The 18,374-nt window shown below is 34.2% G+C and overlaps 1 protein-coding gene across 20 annotated transcripts in view; it reads right to left on the reverse strand.

The window, feature by feature from the left end:
- The window catches only part of SOX6 (SRY-box transcription factor 6), a 669,339-nt gene that overhangs the window by 128,308 nt on the left and 522,657 nt on the right, over positions 1 to 18,374 (reverse strand). For 15 of the 20 annotated variants that reach the window (XM_017525615.2, XM_017525632.2, XM_017525619.2 and 12 more), the window contains 2 exons: positions 6,631 to 6,710; positions 5,026 to 5,148 (listed from right to left, as the gene is read on the reverse strand). In XM_017525615.2, coding sequence (XP_017381104.1) covers positions 5,026 to 5,148; positions 6,631 to 6,710 — 203 coding nt within the window. The remainder of the gene's footprint in view (positions 1 to 5,025; positions 5,149 to 6,630; positions 6,711 to 18,374) is intronic. The other 5 variants (XM_017525630.2, XM_017525634.2, XM_017525629.2 and 2 more) reach the window with 1 other exon arrangement.

Consider the following 18,374-nt stretch of genomic DNA (forward strand, 5'->3'; position numbering starts at 1 on the left):
AAAAAAAAAAAAAAAAAAAAAAAAAAAAAAAAAAAAAAAAAAAAAAAAAAAAAAAAAAAAACAAAACCTGAGAATGTATATTATGTTCTTTTTACAACGAAAAAAACTGAAAAAAAAGTATTTTGAAAACAGCGCAAGACAACAGGCAAGTAAGTTGTAGTGGAAATGCTAATCTAAAGTTCTATTTCCATAAATGGAGTTCATTCCATTAGCCTACAGCTCAACTAAGCCTAGCTGTAATGGTCCTCCCAAATTCCACCACACTCTTAAAAGTCAAGAAAAGAGTCAGAGGGTAAGTGAAGGCTGATTAAGAGAAAAGCATGCATTCTCTTCAAAGCAGAGCCCCGTGGCTGGCATCCTCAAAACAAGCTTTGAATCAGTCAATTCCTCTTTCTCCATTGGGTAGCCAGTAATAGGTCACTCTAATCAACTCTTTATTCAACCTTCGTCTCTATTAGAAATCGCAACTCACCAAGCCCACCCAGCAAAGCTAACTCAATCACCCTCCCATTCCCCCACAGCACTGAGGCATGTTTACAATTGCAAATAAGAAGACAAGGTACAACAGACAGTGCAGAGCCTCTAAATATAACATCATAAAGACTCAGGCAACGACTGAAATAGAAATACAATATTCTCAATGCTGATGGGCACTTCTTTACTTTCCATTTGTAGCACGAAAATTGACAATACCATTTAAATAAAATATGTGCTTGTGTTCAATTTTGCAAAAACTTCAACTGTTCACCTCCATCTTTGTAAACTTAGCAAGACTTCAATAGTTTCATTTAAGAATACCTTATGGTTGATAGGTTTTTTTAGTGCTTTAAGACTCTAATTATATTCCTTTCCTTAAATCTCCCCTAAACTACACATAATACACATCTAATAACAGTGGAAATGTATTTATACTGATATTTTTGAATTTTCATATACAATTCTTTCATTTAGGCTACTATCCATACTATCATTATAAGAACGAGTCTGTAAAAATATGTTCCAACTAAAGCTTGGTGAACTTTGAATGCTAGATAAAAATCATTCTCTGAAGCTAATGAAGACAGAAACTCTGCCTGTAACAATATTAAGTTTGTTTTCCCTGGTGATTCAGAGAAGTGAGCAATCTGTCAGTAATACATTGAGTGAAATTACTTGTCTTGGAGGAATAACTGCTGACAGTCACTTTATCTCAGGGCTGACCCAAACAACTTCCTGCTGACAAACAAATTACTATGTCTAACTTTGAAAAGGTAACTAGCTTGTTTTAATTTTGATTGGTCTTTCAGAATCCCTTACATATATATTCAGGCCCAACCTTCATTGTATTTAAAAAAAAAAGGCAACAAAAGTGTTTTGGGGGGATAGGTTTGAACTTAATAAGTAAGAGAAAATAGTAAGAAAAGAATAACTCTATTATTTGATGCTAAGAAAAAGAGCTGATATGCTTCTTTCCAAGACTGTTATGTGGATGTAACTGGTAAGCGTGTCTACCCAACATTAAGACTGGCAGTGCCGCCAGTGACTGACTGGGTGAGTGAACACATTACTGAGACAGTATTGTAGGAATTAATTTTCTTCAATAAAGTGATTTTTAAGGCTCATATATTTCACAATCTAAACATATGTCACTGTTTCATAAACAAAATAAATGGATTAAAATAATACATTACCAATATGCTGACACATGGAGATATTTTAATTAGAAATTCCTAAGCTGTGTGATATTTAACTGCTGTATTTGCTAAAGAGAAGTATGCATCATTTAATAAGAAGGCATGAGACAGGTGTATCACTTTGCATAGGGTACCAGATTTTGTTTAATATAAGCTACAACTATGAGGCAACACTACTCCCCATTAAAAACAAAACAAAACAATATTAAGGATCTATCATATTGAAAGTAACCATATAAAATTAATAAATACACTGAAGCCCCTTTTTCATTAAAAAAAAGTCATCCAGAGCTTAGTTCCTGAGACAATATTTCTTCAGAAACAATCTAACATCATCGCTATTTAAAGGCTAAATTTACATGAATGCCTCATTATACTGGTTCCCTTTCCTTAACATTCTTTTTGACTTACTTAAGGACCAATGTTAACATAGCTGAAGAAAGCAAATGGCAACTGGTCCTGAAATTTATACGGGTGAGAGAATTGAAATAAGCAGCAATATAATATATTGTTTACTGTAGCAAATGCCCTCTGTTCTCTAAAGGTCAAAAGCATTGTAACCTTAGAGTTACAGTCTCTGATTGTTCCCAGGGTTAAATACATTATCAAAATTAATGGTTCAAACCCCTCAACCTTCAGATATATGAGTATTCATGCCTGCATCTGCTAAACTGTTCAACTAAAAATAGCACTCTTTGGCCTTCTTTCTCCTAATATTGTGCCCCTGAGGCAGAGAAAACCAAGCCTTAGATCACCACAGTAGTATTTTAAAAAATGGTCTTTATGGAATTTTCCTTATTTTAAAGAAAGAAAGTAATAGCCTATGCTAATATAAGGGGAGTCTTTCCATTTTAAATAGTTTTTCTCTACCTGATAACAAAATTTCAGAGCATACTTAATATATACCAAATGTTGTTAATATTTACTCAGGCTCATTAATTTTAGAAATGACAACCTTTGAAGGACAAATTAATTGTAACATGAGGTAGAGGACCAGTTCTGAGTAATGCATGGGGTGAGGTGGGGTGGGGAAGTATATGTGCTATAAACTTTTCCTCTTAAGAATCTCTGTTTAGAAATAAAAACAGTTAATATAATTGTAATGCTTTCTTAGTAGCAATAGTTTATCAGGATCATGTTTGTTGACAGAACTGTGACATTTTAGCTTGTCAATGGAGGGGAGAAAACCCTAGCTAGAAAAGAAAGCAGATTCTAATAGCAATAAAGCAAGATATTATTAAAATTTCCCTCTACACTTGCTCAAGATTTAAAATGTTACTCTCTAGCAGCTTAGACATGGTGTCTACTATACTATTCATTGATGTCCCAATAAGCATGCTACGCTCATACCAGGAAAGTTTGGGGAACCCACCTTTCAAACAAGGTCAGTCTTTTCTACCCAGTGTCCACATGAGCAAACAGATCAAAGGTTTCCTGAGATGCAGGAAAAAGGTGCAAAAACAGGAGGCAATGGAACAGAGCAAGAATAAGCAAAAACTGAGGATACAAAACCAGCCAAGCTTAAAATGCAAAGCTGTGAAGGCTCTTGCATTATTGGTTTCCCCGTTTAGCCTAATTGAAATGACAGACATGTGACATATGCTATGCTTCTAGATCAGCATCGCTATGGCACTACACAGCTCTGACACTCCTATGTATGACATCACGGTTTCCAAAACCCCCACAGAAGCCAGATTTGACACATCAGGGATCCGTGATGGTGTGGGACTAGGGATTGCGAGGTGGGAGAGAAGCCAACCTAAGTGAAAAATTAGGCAAAAGAAGAGACTGAGTAGAAACCTGGCTAAGGGAAGATTGATGGGATAGAACATAACACCTCAACAGAAAATAGAAGTCCAACAGGAGAAGATGTTCTTGAGTTTGAGTCAAGGCTACCTGATTTCACATTCTTCCAGGCATTTAAAAGCTTCTCAAGCTGACTGTCTTGAGTGGATAAGCTTGCTAATTGTCATCACACATAAAAACTTGTTCCTAATGTCCAGTCATCTCTTTTCAGCTCTCCTGGGCATAGTAGGTTTTCAGAACGTCCAGAAATGTGGTACTCTCTCTACAGCCAAAAGAAGGGCTTAGAAAAGAAATTTCTTCTGTCTGTATAGAAGACAGGAGATGCTCTTACAATATGTGTCTAATCATATCTGAGTGGAAACCCCCTGTCTACCTCTTACGTCAAAGCAAAAGGAAAGAAGGAGGCAGTTAACAAGCTCTGGAACTTTACCTTAGGCTACTTCGAAGGGGGTCTTTGGTCTTGTCTCTTCCTTCTTCTTAGGAGTGATCATTTCCTATTATTTTCCAAAAAGGTAGATTCACAAGCAGCAGAAAAGGTAATGTAAAAGGGACCTTTTATTGACTACATAGTGTTTGAGCTATACAGACCAGCATAGCCAACAGAAGCTGAATGTTCATCTTCATCTTACTAGATGCAATTATTTTCATTTTTGGGTTGAGTTTTCCATCCTAGGTTACAATATAAAATTTGGCATTATATCTAACCCCCCAAATTAAAGTGTGTTTCAGTCTGAGGTAACCTGTATCCACTTTTTAAAAATTCAACAGATAGCTGGAAATTCTCCCATATGATAGTTCCAGTGAGGGACCCCAATGATGCAGAAAAGGAATCAAGCATGAAATTGGAGAGAGGAGGACTTGGTTTTTATAGAAGAAAAGGTCTTGGTTTTCATAAGCCATCTTCTCTCTAGTGTTAAGAATATCCCAAAAACACAACAAAGGACTCTACTAGAAGGCGAAATATGAAAAGAATACTACAGAAGTTTATCTGGGAAAAAGCAACCATCCAGGCCCAGGCACCCATCCCTATTTCATTCTGAGAAAACTGGGTATGTAGAATTAGAAATCCTGGGCAATAACCTTGATTCGACCAACATTTCATATCCTTGGCTAAATAACTTAATCTCTCTGAACCTCAGCTGCTTTATCTATAAAAGCAGAATTACATTTGATTAAATTTACAGGGTTATTCTATGGTCAAATAATTTTTTTAATGTTTAAGTTTTTTAAAAAAATACCATATGACAGTATACACGAGAAAAAGTAAAAGAGTGAGGGAAGAAAGGTGGTTTTGAAGACACTTATAATGTAAAGCTTTTGCCTGAATATATATGGCAAAGAATAACCTTAATTCAGGGACATTGCTTTGGGATTTGCTTTTTTCTCTGAAAGAAAAGGAGCAAAACAAGAGCCTCCTTAAGAATGAGAAAAAAGAAAAGATTAGGTTTAGTGTTTAGGCTAAGTGCCACTTTTTAAAAAAAAACCTAGAGTATGACTGAACAATGCAGTCCCCCACCCAATGAAGCATCAATGGAAGCATTCATACCTCAATCTGTTTGTGGTTGTAAGAGTGGCCACCACCATGTTCAAAGGTATCCAAATTCCTGCCAAAACGGTCACTTAGGCCCTTTAGCCTTGGATTAATTTGTGGGTGAGAGACATGACCCTTCTGTTTAGTAGCATATTCAGAAAAAAAAAAGACAAAACATACTGTCAGAACTCATGAAACAGAATCATATTTCTAAATCCAGGGTACTGAGCACATCAAAAAATAGAAAGTAGAAAGTTTAAGACTCAGTTTCTTTCTTTTACAGAAACTTGGTTATAGTATCAAACAGTGACACTGATTTCTTGTTTCTGCCTCTGACTCAAGAAGATACTCAATAGCATAGCTATAGGAAAAGGAGAAATATATTAGGTTTATAATAGTGAGGGTTCTTTTTAGACTTGCACCAACTACAGAGGTTTCAGAGTTAGTGGTGTGGAAGGTGGAAGTTTGCAAGAGAGGTGAGGTTGCCGCTTCTCTTAGGCAAAATTTCTGGCTCTGTTAGGCAACCTATAATGGGTTACATCTTTATGGATTCCTGGATCATGACTCATGACAAAATTTCTCAACTGCAAAAATTCTTTATTTGAAGATCCAATTGGAAACATTCAAAATGATGTTTTTTCATGATACAATAGCTGTACACTTTTTATGTTCAAGTCACATATAGAATAGCAACACAGAAATAAAAATACTTCACCAGATGCTATTTTGTAGATTATTTAAGAAAACTCAAAAATAGCTACAGTATATTTTAAGAATAAAAACTACATTTAATAAAACTTTCTACTATATTTAATTCAAGTTGTTGATTATCATATATTCTCTAAATATTCAAATACTGAATGTTTGACTTATTTTAATGATCTCATCTTTTTGTTTTTTTAATACAAATATACATTCATAATCAAAGTCAACCTCCCTTTCAAATGGTAGTAGTAGAAGTGTATAATAACCACCTATTTCTATTCCAAACTTATTTTACTGTGAAGAAGATAAGGTGTAAATGATTTTTCAATCAGTTTCCAAAACACTTTCTCCCCAAGTTTAGCTTTATAAATATGAAACACGAATGCAAAATTAATCAGACACCATGCCCTGACTTTTGATCCTAGAAAGGATGAGGATACACATATTAAGGAGCAATGAATTTACACTTTACCCAATAATTATCATGTAATTTGAGAATAACAACCCTTTATTCTATGAGCTACAAGAAGGAAAAATATCCAACATCATTTTTTGTTTCAATATTTACATGTAAAAGCTAATCTGGACATAGATGGAGACACAGATGAAAAACTGACAAGGAAAAAGCTAACATATATGCAGTAACAACTAGCCACTGACATTGTAAAACTATTAACTCATCTGATAGAGAATACATAGTATTAAGTCATAATGTGATTTTTTGTCCTTTAAAAATATTGAAACTGGCAGTTTTCTCTTTTATTTGCATTATGGTAAGCACATAAGGTGTTAATCCTTCTGGGCTATGCTTAAAAAATTATTTAACATTCAGGCCATTATTTAGCATACAGCTGGTTAGCAGTTTTCTACTAAAGTACTGGCTCATATCCCACATTTTTTACTCCTGGCACTTACCTGGAGCTGTAAAGGGCTGAGTCCAGAAGCAGCAGCAGCTGCCATTGTTGATGGAATGAACTGTACAGGGTAGTTATCACCTGTCGGAAAGAACAATGCATACAGGTTTAGACAATGCACAGGGAATTGCAGCAGACAAGTACAAACATGGTCCTTGGATTGCCTAAGCTTTACAACATTGCTCTAAGCCCAAACATCTGCAGAAACAAAAGGCTGAGTTGGGCACAGACTTGCAGTGTTGCCTTGGAACTTTTTGTTAACAGATAGCTGGTAGGCAAACTGGCAAAACATGAATATGATGTTAAAAAAATTAAATGTGCAATTCAAGCATGTTCACTCCATTACAAATCTTGTAATACATCATTTTTAAGAGTAAAAAAAATATCTTAAAGCTAGGCTGACACTCAGTATACTGGGAAAGCACTGAGGCTTTTATATTAGAACAACAAAAAGTTTTGGCTTGGTAGGCAAGGCAGACTATTAGAGTCCAAAAAGGGTTCTGAGCTATTGACTGTAATTCTACACTTTATTTTATTGGACAAATTTAAAAATAAAAAAATACAACCTCTTCAATATGATAGGGCTGAGAGGATAGCTAATCTTATCTTCCAGCATTCTGTGAAACATCTGGTATCCCCATAAGTGTAGAAACCATGTTTTTCTGAATTAACCTCTGGTACTGAACTGGTGGATCTCAATACAGAATGATGCATACTAAGTACTTATGAAACATGTTTCAATGATGCTTTGATTAAATAACCACACATTTTACATGTAATATCTGTACTAATGCCTGGTAAAGATTGAATGTGGTTCAGCAGAGATGAATGCTACATCTTAGTGTGTTACTAACTTCGGATTACTCCTAAAAAGGGAGACAGAAGTGCCTTCTGTGACCTAAGAACACAGGCTGTGTGCAGCAACCTGAAGAACCAAAAGAAGGTAAGGAGGAATATATCATGACAGTGATAACTAAAATAAAAATTAGTACATGTGGATACATTACACAATATCAGTGATTTAATGGAGTATCACTTTGGCTTCAGCTACTTATTTAAAGTCAGTGTTATGTACTATCTCTAGGCTATATTTTAATAGACTGTTCCTCCACACATTTTTGACATTTATAAAAATCATGCTGTTTTGCATGAACTTTTCCATATGAAAGCTGAATGTAATAATGAATATACAGCTAGAAAGAATCTCAGTAATAAAGGGAGTCAACTGGAAAGCAAACTTTTTTTTTTTTTCAGTATGGACACTAATACCTGAAGCCTTGTTGATGCCTCTGGTTCTTGGGAACTCATCCTGCTTGCCACATGAAGTGCTACTCAGCTGGTCCAATGTAAATGTTATGTTGCTTTCACTTTTAACAAATTGTTAGCTTCTAATCTACACAGTCTCTTTGCATCATATCCATAATACCTCATCAGACCATTGAGCACAGTGTGTGCTTGTACACAGTCCAGTAACAATTGGCTTCTGATTGCATATGAAGTGCTGCTACAATGCATTCACTAACATTATATTGTGTAGGTCTCCTATGGAGTAATGTTCAAAATATCTGATCTTGTTTTTCTCCTTCCATGAGGTTGATTTTGGTTTGCAGTACTATATGAGCCTTTTAAAAAACATAACTAGGCCAAATTATTTTTTATAGTAAACGACTGTCACTTTATGCTTAAATAATTCTACTGATCTTCTTGATATTTAAACTAAATTATCTAAAGAAAGAATATCCTAATCTAAGTCAAATAGTATTTCTTTGGTAGATATAAAGTTTTTTAAAAAATCACAAAATGATGCTGAATTAATGATGCTTCAAAAATAGGGGAAAAAAATCACCATTCTAACTGGACTGCCTCCTGGAACATTTTAGAGCTGTTCTTTCTTTAAATATCATGCATTATTCATACTAACTCTAAACCACAACCCCCCTCCCTGTAAGTTTAATACCAGTTGCTTTATTTGTACTAAAATATTTTTCATGTCAAACATATTTAAAAAAATCAAACTCTAAAAGAATTCCCTGGGGCACTCCTTTTTAAATAGCTGTCATGTTTCTATGCTATGAAATAGCTTTTTTTTTTTTTTTTCTACAGTTTTTGGCTTGCCAGTTAATTTATTACTATCTCTACCACACCCTATAGTACTTTCCAGCTCACCTGCTGGCTACAAACAGCTTTCTTTCCACTGCTGACAAGCATATTTTAAAAACATTTTTAACTTTTATCTTGCATTGAATTTGTATATCTGAATATAATCTTTAGAAAGCTATTTCTCCATAACATATCATTGTTTCAACATTAACAGTAAAAATGAACACATTAGAGCAACAGAGTATATATCAGGGAATGATTAGAAGAAAGAGAACAAGGAAAAGACAGGAGGGGTAGAAGATGAGGGAGAAGAAGAGAGGGATTACAAGTAGAAAAGAAAATTTTAAGAGAGAGAGGGATTTAAAGGTATTGTGAAGTTTCGTTTTTTAATAACAAAGTCACATGTTTCCCCATGCCACTGTAATTTGCTGTGTAAGTCAATCAACAAAAAGTTCTCAGTGCCTGACTTGGCAAGGAATCAGTCAACATGTTGTAGCAATTTTTTTCAAATTTGTCTCTGGATCTGAAATGCTTTCATGAGGACCCATTCTTTTAAAATTTGTACATGGAAGGTGAAGCTTGTTGAAACAGGTTGGCTTCATGCACTACTGTAATTTGGCCCTTGCTACCTCTAGTGTAAGAAGACAGACTTCAAAAACCAATTTGAGAAATAATGTTCATTCTGTTAATCCATTTTTCCAGCTTTCTAAATATTGCAACTGCTGTTTTTGTCTTAAGAGTACAGAACAAATACAAAGTAGGATTTAAAACTTATGGAAAATTTGCTCGACATTAGTTTCACTAGCCAGAATAGGCAGCGTTCCTTTGGAATCAAAGCATCAAGAGTCCCTAAATGAGAGAAAATAAATTCTTAAATTTTCATAGAAACTGACACAAAGCAGAAACTTAGCAAAACTTAATGGCAGGAGAAGGGGAGCTTGTCCTAACAACTTATGACCCACTAGATTCATAGATTCAGGCTACCTTCTGCAAGAATACTTTTAATTTGAATAATTCAGATATGAAGTCTACCTTTTTTTAAAAAAAGAAAGCCAAAAATCCCTTGGGTAAAAGTCTGTCAATTTATTTTCATTCTTCAGAAAGACAAGTAACTGGGATAGCTGCAGTATCCTGAGATAGCAACTTCAGATATTAACACATTGAAGAAATAATTTGGAAAGTTTGGAAGGAGGAGGAGGAGAACGAGGAGGGAGGGAGGGAGAGAGAGAGAGGGAGAGAGAAACAGAGCTAGAAGACAGGACTCAAAAGATTCTTCAGTAACTACTCCAAAGTAGGAATTCAGTCTCATTTCCCAGCCTCCAAAACTGAAGAAAAACGTGTTACACATCCCCAACTAACTAAAAAATGATTGTGTGCTAGAATCATTAAATAAGTTGCCAAACAACTGTAGAGCCCGCCTTTATGAGCTACAGCCATTCTTGTTACAATATGAACATATTTGAATTGCAACCACTGATACAAACTTGAACACACCACTTAGCACAGGTCTTGCCTGGATACATGTATTTGGTATAGCAAAATATCACAACTACTCTATAAGGAATGTCATACACTGCAGTAAATGTTAGCAGGTAATAGGCGACACATTTAGACCTCTAAAAATAAAACAAAAGCTTCAATTTGTTCTGAGGACAAATGAAAAATAAAATTAGCAAGGATTATAATATGTATTGCTGAGATCACTATGTTATTTCTCCTGCTAAATTTCTCCCCTATTCATCAAAGAATAGAACAATAATGAAGAGCCTTGATCTCAGAATTTCTTTTAAGATCATCTGCAGTGTTTTGTCTACCTTTAAGAAAGCTAAGAATCAAGGCTTAATCTTACTTTCTTCACTTATTTCACAGCTGCATCCAAACCATTGACCAATCAATCATCTGAAAATCTGTGGAATTTGTCACAATAGCAATTAAATAAGTGAGTGTGAATGAACTCCCATAAATTCATCCCCACTACATAAAATCATTTTTAAAATCCTCAGTTTCATACCAGGGATGCAAGGATGGTTTAACATAAGTAAATTAATAAATGTGATACACCACATACACAGAATTAAAAACGAAACTCACATGATCATTGCAATAGATGCAGAAAAAGCATTTAACAAAATACAGCATCACTTTATGATTAAAACCTTCAGCAAAATTAGCATAGAAGGGACATAGCTTAAAGTAATAAAATCCATCTACAACAAACCCACTGCCAAAATTATACTGAATAAGGAAGAGTTGAAAGCATTTTCCCTAAGAACTGGAACAAGATAAGGATGTCTACTTTTACCACTTCTATTCAAGATAGTACTGGACGTCCTAGCAAGAACAATCAGACAACAGAAAGGAAGAAAGGGCATCCAAATCAGTAAAGAGGAAGTCAAAGTGTCACTGTTTGCTGATGATATGATTATATACCTAGAAACCCCTAAAGACACCTAGAACTGGTAAATGAATTCAGCAAAGTTTCAGGACACAAAATTAATGTACATAACTCAGTAGCTCTGCTATACACCAACAGTGACCAAGATGAGAATAAAATCAAGAACTCAACCCCTTTCACAATAGCTGCAAAAACAGAAAAAATAAAATAAAATAAAATAAAATAAAATAAAATAAAATAAAATAATAAAATACTTAGGAATATACCTAACCATGGATGTGAAAGACCTCTACAAGGAAAACTACAAAACACTGCTGAAAGAAATCATAGATTACATAAAAAAATGGAAACACATCCCATGCTCATGGATGGTTAGAATCAATATTGTAAAAATAACTATACTGCCAAAAGCAATCTACAAATTCAATGTGATTCCCCTAAAAATGCTACCATCATTCTTCAAAGAACTAGTAAAAAGAATCTTAAGATGTATATTAAACCAAAATAAGCCTGCATAGCCAAAGACAGACTAAGCAAAAAGAACAAATCCGGAGGCATCACATTACCCGACTGCAAACTATACTAGAAGGCTATAGTCATCAAAACAGCATGGTACTGGTATGAAAGTAGACACATAGACCAATGGAACAAAATAGGGAACCCAGATATAAAGCCAAATACTTACAGCCAACTAATCTTCGACAAAGCAGAAAAAAAATAATAAAATCTCTATTCTGCAAATGATGCTGGGATAATTGGCAAGCGACATCTAGAAGAATGAATCTGGGTCCTGATCTCTCACCTTATAAAAAGATCACCTCAAGATGGATCAAAGACTTAAATTTAAGACCTGAAATCATAAAGAGTCTAGAAGATTACATTGGAAAAATCTTTCTAGACATTAGCTTAGGCAAAGGCATCATGATCAAGAACCCAAAATCAAATGAAACAAAAACAAAGATAAATAGCTGGGACTTAATTAAACTAAAAGTCTTCTGCACAGCAAAATAAATAATCAGCTGGCTTAACAGACAACCAGCAGAGTGGGAGAGAATCTTCACAATCTATATATCCATCAAAGAACTAATATCCAGAATCTACAAATCACTCAAACAAATCATCAAGAAAACAAACAAACAAACGATGCCATTAAAAACTGGGCTAAGGATATGAATCAACAATTCTCAAAGGAATATATACAAATGGCCAACAAGCATACAGAAAAATGCTCAGAATCACTAATCGTCAGGGAAGTGCAAATTAAAACCACAATGCAATACCACCTCACTCCTGCAAGAATGATCATAATAAAAATATCAATAAATAATAGATATTGGCATGGATGTGGTGGAAAAGGAACACTTTTGCACTGTTGGTGGGAATGTAAATTAGCATAAACACTAGTTTGTAGTGTGAAAAAGAGTGTGAAGAGTCCTTAAAGAAGTAAAAGTAAACTTACTGTTTGATCTAGTAATCCCACTACTAGGTATCTACCCAGAGGAAAAGAAATCATTATATGAAAAAGATACTTACACATGCATGTTTATAGCCACAAATTGCAACTACAAAAATATGGAATCAATCCAAATGCCCATCAATCAACCCATGGTTAAAGAAAATGTGATATTATATATATATATATATATATATATGCACCATGGAATACTATTCAGCCATAAAAGGGAACGAAATAATGGCATTCACAGCAACCTGGATGGAATTGGAGACTATTATTCTAAGTAAAGTAACTCAGAAATGGAAAACCAAACATCACATTCTCACGCATATGTGAGAGTTAAGCTATGAGGCATGCAAAAGCATAAGAATGACACACTGGACTTTGGGGATTGGGGGAAAGGTTGGTGGGTGATGAGGCATAAAAAACTACACATTAGGTACAGCATATACTGCTTGGGTGATGGGTACACCAAAATCTCAGAAATCACCACTAAAGAACTTATTTATGTAACTGAACACCATCTGTTCCCCAAAAACCTATTGAAATTTAAAAAATGAAGAAAATAAAAATAACAAAAAATAAAAATTAAAAACAAAAACCCTCAAATTTCATTCCTTCATGATAGCTCATCAATGATATAGCCTCCATATACAGAGGCAAATACAGTAAAAATTATTGACTTTTATAAAACTAGGTTAGTTTACACAGTTGAACATAATTTCTTCCTGGACCCCAGCACTCTGATTTAAAAATTAGGGTGGTAATCAGAAGAATCTCAGAAATGCTTTGACTCTAAGTAGATAGATTTAATTAATCAAGTATTAAAATAGCAGTTTATACCTCTGCTTTGAAATACTCTGGAAGAGATAGAAATAAATGGCTTTTTAAGATGTCATTTGCATAACACCACATGTAAAAATTACATTTTATTCACTGAAAAAGGTCATATTTTCTTAAGATCACACACACTTACACCAAGGCCCAAAGAGTATGAAATATCACATCAGAGAACTTCAGTCTGAATTCTATCTCCAGTATTTCTAGATGTGGAACTCTTGGAAAAATTAACTTTTTTGAGTATCAGTTTCTTATTTTCTTTTAATTAAACAGAGATGATATCATTTATTGCCACTTATGTCTAGGAGTTGTTATTAAATGAGATTACACACACACACACACACACGGGTTGGGGGTATCTCACCAAATAAACAGTGCTCAATAAATGCTAACAAAAACAAAAAATTAAAAAGAAACACTGAATAATTATGCAATTGTAACAATTGTACATTAATCAATTTAACACCTAGAAGAAATGGACAAATACCTTAAAATATGCAAATTACCCAACTCAAGAAGAAATAGAAGACCTCAACAGACCTATAACAAGTAAAGACAGTGAATTAATAATCAGAAACCTCTCAATAAGAAAAAGTCCTGGCCTAGATGTCTTTACCAATGAATTCTGCCAAATGTTTAAAGAAGAATTAGTATCAATCCTTATCAAACTATTACCAAAAAAATGAAGAGGAGGGATATATTTCTAATTCAATTTATAAGGCTAACATTATCCTGATACCAAAACCAGATAAAGCTATCACAGGAAAAGAAAATTACAGTCAAGTATCCCATATAAATATAGATATAAAAATCCTCAACAAAATATTAGCAAAACAAATCCATGGCATATTAAAAGAATTGCTTACCAGGGCAAAGTGGAATTTATCCCAAGAATGCAAAGGATTAAATCAGTGTCAAGCATTACATTAATAGAACGAAGGAGTGTGGTTCCCTTCCCTGTGCCCAAGTGTTCTCATTGTTTGTCACCCACCTATGAGTGAAAACATGCAGTAGGTGGAGATGTGGAGGGGAAATGAGGGGAAGAATAACACTGGGAGAAATGCCTGATGTAGGCGACAGGGGAGATGGAGACAACAAACCACCATGGCATGTATGTAACTATGCAACAATCCTGCAGGATACAGGATGTGTACATGTACCCCGGAGCACAAAGCACAATAAAAAAAAAAAAAAGAAGAAGAAAAGAAAAATAGAATGAAGGGGGAAATAAACCAAATGATCATCTCAATTGACACAGAAAAGTCATCTGACAAAAATCTAATATTCTTCCATCAAAAAAATTCTCAGAAAACTAGTAATAGAAGAAAAAGACCTCAACATGATGAAAGTTACTTATAAAAAGTCTACAGCTGGCCAAGTGTGGTGGCACGTACCTATAGTCCTAGTTACTTGGGAGACTGAGGTAGAAAGATTGCTTGAACCCAGGAGTTCAAGCTGCAGTGAGCTATGATCATACCTCTTTATTCCAGCCTGGACCCTGTTTGTTAAACAAACAAACATCTACAGCTAACATCATACTCAATAGTGAAAGACTGAAAGCTTTCCCCTTAAGACCCAGAACAAGACAATAATGCTCACTTTCACCGCTGCTATTCAACATTGCAGTGAAAGTGCTAGCCACTGCTATTAGAAAAGAAAAAGAAATAAAAGGTATACAAATTGGTAAGGGAGAGGTAAAACTATATTTTCAAATGATGTAATTCTATATATAGAAAATCCCAAAGAATCCCTGAGAAAGCTACTAGAGTTAATAAATTCAGCAAAGTTGCAGAGTGTAAGATTAACATACAAATATCAGCTGTGTCTCTAAACATCAACAATCAACAACCAAAAAGAAAATTAAGAAAACAATTTCATTTACAAAAGTATTAAAAAGAACTAAATACTTAGGGATAAATCTAACCAAGGAGGTAAGAGACTTGTACATTGAAAACTATAAAACATTGTTAAAAGAAATTGAAGATGACATAAATAAATGAAAAAGCATCTGTGTTCATGGTTAGGAAGGTTTAACACTGTCAAAACGGCAATACTACCCAAAGCAACCAGCAGATTCAAAGCGATCCCTATCAAAATTACAACTTATTTCACAGAAAGGAAAAAGCCAATTCACAAATTAATATGGAATTATGAGAGGTCCCAATAACTAAAACAACCTTAGAAAGAAGAATAAAGTTGGAAACTCACAGTTCAAATTTTATCACAAAGTTACGGTAATTAAAACAGGATGGTACTGACATAAGGACAGAGATAGAGATAGAGACAGAGATAGATAGAGATAGAGATAGAGATAGAGAGAAATATAGATATGTACCCGTGAAATATAATAGAACACTCAAAATTAAAACCTGTACATATGTAGTCAATTGATTTTTGATTTTTGACAAAGGTGCAAAAACCATTGAACAGGGAAAAGGATAGTCTTATCAACAAATGGTGAGGGGAAAACTGGACATCAACATGCAAAAGATGTAAAACAATCGAAAAAGGTTTTACTTTACACCATATACAAAAATAAACTCAAATGGATCAAAGACATAAACTTAGAACCTAAAACAATAAAACCCGTAGAAGAAAACACAGTGGTAAATCTTTATGACTTGGATTTGGCAATTATTTCATTGCTATAACATCGAAAGCACCAGTACCAACAGGAAACAGGGATAAATTGGACTCCATCAAAATTAAGAACTTTAGTGTATCAGAAGATACTATTGAGAATGCTAAAGGACAAATTACAGAATGGGAGAAAATATTTGCAAATCATATATCTGATAAGGTATTAATATCCATAATATACAAAGAACTGAAACTCAACAACAGCAACAAAATCCAACTCAAAAATGGACAAGCTATTTAAATAAACAGTTCTACATAGGAGATATACAAATGGCCAATAAGCACATGAAAAGATGATCAGCATCATAAATCATTAAGCAAATGTAAATCAAAACCACAATGAGATACCACTTCATATCTGCTGCAATGATAATAATAAATTTTAATTGAAAATAACAAGTGTTAGCAAGGATGTGAAGAAATGGGAACCCTCTTAAATATCTGGTGGGAATATAAAACGGCATGGCTACTGTGGAAAACAGTTTGGTGGTTTCTAAAAAGTTTAAACATACAACTACATATAATCCATTAATTCAACTCACAGGTGTATGTCCAAAAGGATTGAAAGTGGGGACTCTTAACAAACATTTCTATAACCATGTTCATAGAAGCATTATTTATAATAATCAAAAGGTAGAAACAACTTAAGTGCCTATCAACAGATGAACAGATAAAATATGGCATATATATATAATAGAATATTATTCAGCAATAAATTTTGATATATGCTACAATATGGATGGATCTTGAAATGTTATGCTTACCAAAATAAGCCAGACACAGAAGGATAAATATTGTATGATTCCAATTATATGAAGTATCTACAATAGGCAAATTCATAGAGAAAGCTAATAGATAGAGATTACCAGAAATTAAGGGTAGATGGATAGAGAGAATTATTAATTAATGGCTACAGCATTTTTGTTGGGGATGATGAAAAAATTCTGGGTATGGATTGTGGCGTTAGTTACACAATACTGAAAATATATTATTGCCACTGAGTTGTATACTTACAAATAGCAGATGGATACTATTACTCAGTCTAACATTCAGGTTTTGGGCCACACTTCTAACGGATAAGGGTATAGTTTAATGGACTAAAGTTAATTTCACTGTCAGACTTTACTCCCAATCTTAGTGCTTTATCTTTTCAAATAACTTTTATAAATTTTACCAAATTTAGTTTTCACACTCACATGGAGTAGTGGACAAATCATGACACATTTCTTAGATGAGAAAAAAGTGAGGTTCAGCAAGATTAAATGACATGTTCAAGTAAGGATGAAATAAAATAAACCATGTGAAATATTTAGCACAGTATTTGGCACAGTAATCATTCAGTAAGCTTTAGCTAGTGAGTAAATGGAAGACCCAGGATCAGGCAGACATCCTGTTCCTAGGATCTCCTAGGAAACTTCAAGGGTACTTTCTAGCAGCAATCATTTAAAAAATTCCAACTACATAAAGCAATGGGTCATCTAAATTAACTCTGAAGTATGAAGGAGGCTACTTACTGTTTTTATTTTTCAGGCAAGCTGATCTTGATCTGATATATACATTGGCAACTGTGAAAGAGGCTTTATCTTTTAATTTTCTCCAATAGTTATGCTCAAATGTACCTATCATACTCATAATTGCTGCATCTCTCTGTATCACAATGTGAAAGAGCAAAGCAACCAGAAGTCTATGGTTTATTTTTCTGAGCCCTGATCATGAGTTCCTATCCAGGAATATGTCTCTAATTATAGAACCTGTAAAACAATTTTAAAAATTAGGGATTAAAACTCAATAAAGCTATTTCTAGAGAGATCAATCTGAAAGATGCTGTCCTGGAGCTGTACAATCCCTGTGCGCAACATGCCCCTCAGCAAGAGGTAGGAGAGCTTGCCTGGTGTTTACTACATTCTGGGACTCTGAAATGCCCAAAGGTGCAGGTAAAATCACGGGGTGGGGAGTGGAGGTCTATAACTCTAAATGTATTTGTTTACACTGTCTTAACATGGATTCAGAAACAGTCAGCTTTAACAGTGAAGGTCACCCCAAGGTGGTCTTTGCTCTCTGGAAATCAAGAAAATTATTCCATCAGCTGTAGGCACAAACGCTATGAAATTATTTCAGATATGGGAAAGTGGAAAGAGAAAAAAAAGGGAAATTTTCTTTTTTAATTTACAAAGACCAAGGTAGCACTTGTTCATCCTGTTGTTAAAGGAACCAGAACATAAATTTATGCCACCATTTCAAGGTTTTCTTTCAAAAATTTCGTCATTGTTATTGTTGTCTCACATACATTACTTTTCTTTCTTTCTTTTCTTTT

This window comes from Cebus imitator, unplaced genomic scaffold (genome assembly GCF_001604975.1).
Source record: "Cebus imitator isolate Cc_AM_T3 unplaced genomic scaffold, Cebus_imitator-1.0 Scaffold39, whole genome shotgun sequence".
Taxonomy (NCBI): Eukaryota; Metazoa; Chordata; class Mammalia; order Primates; family Cebidae; genus Cebus; species Cebus imitator.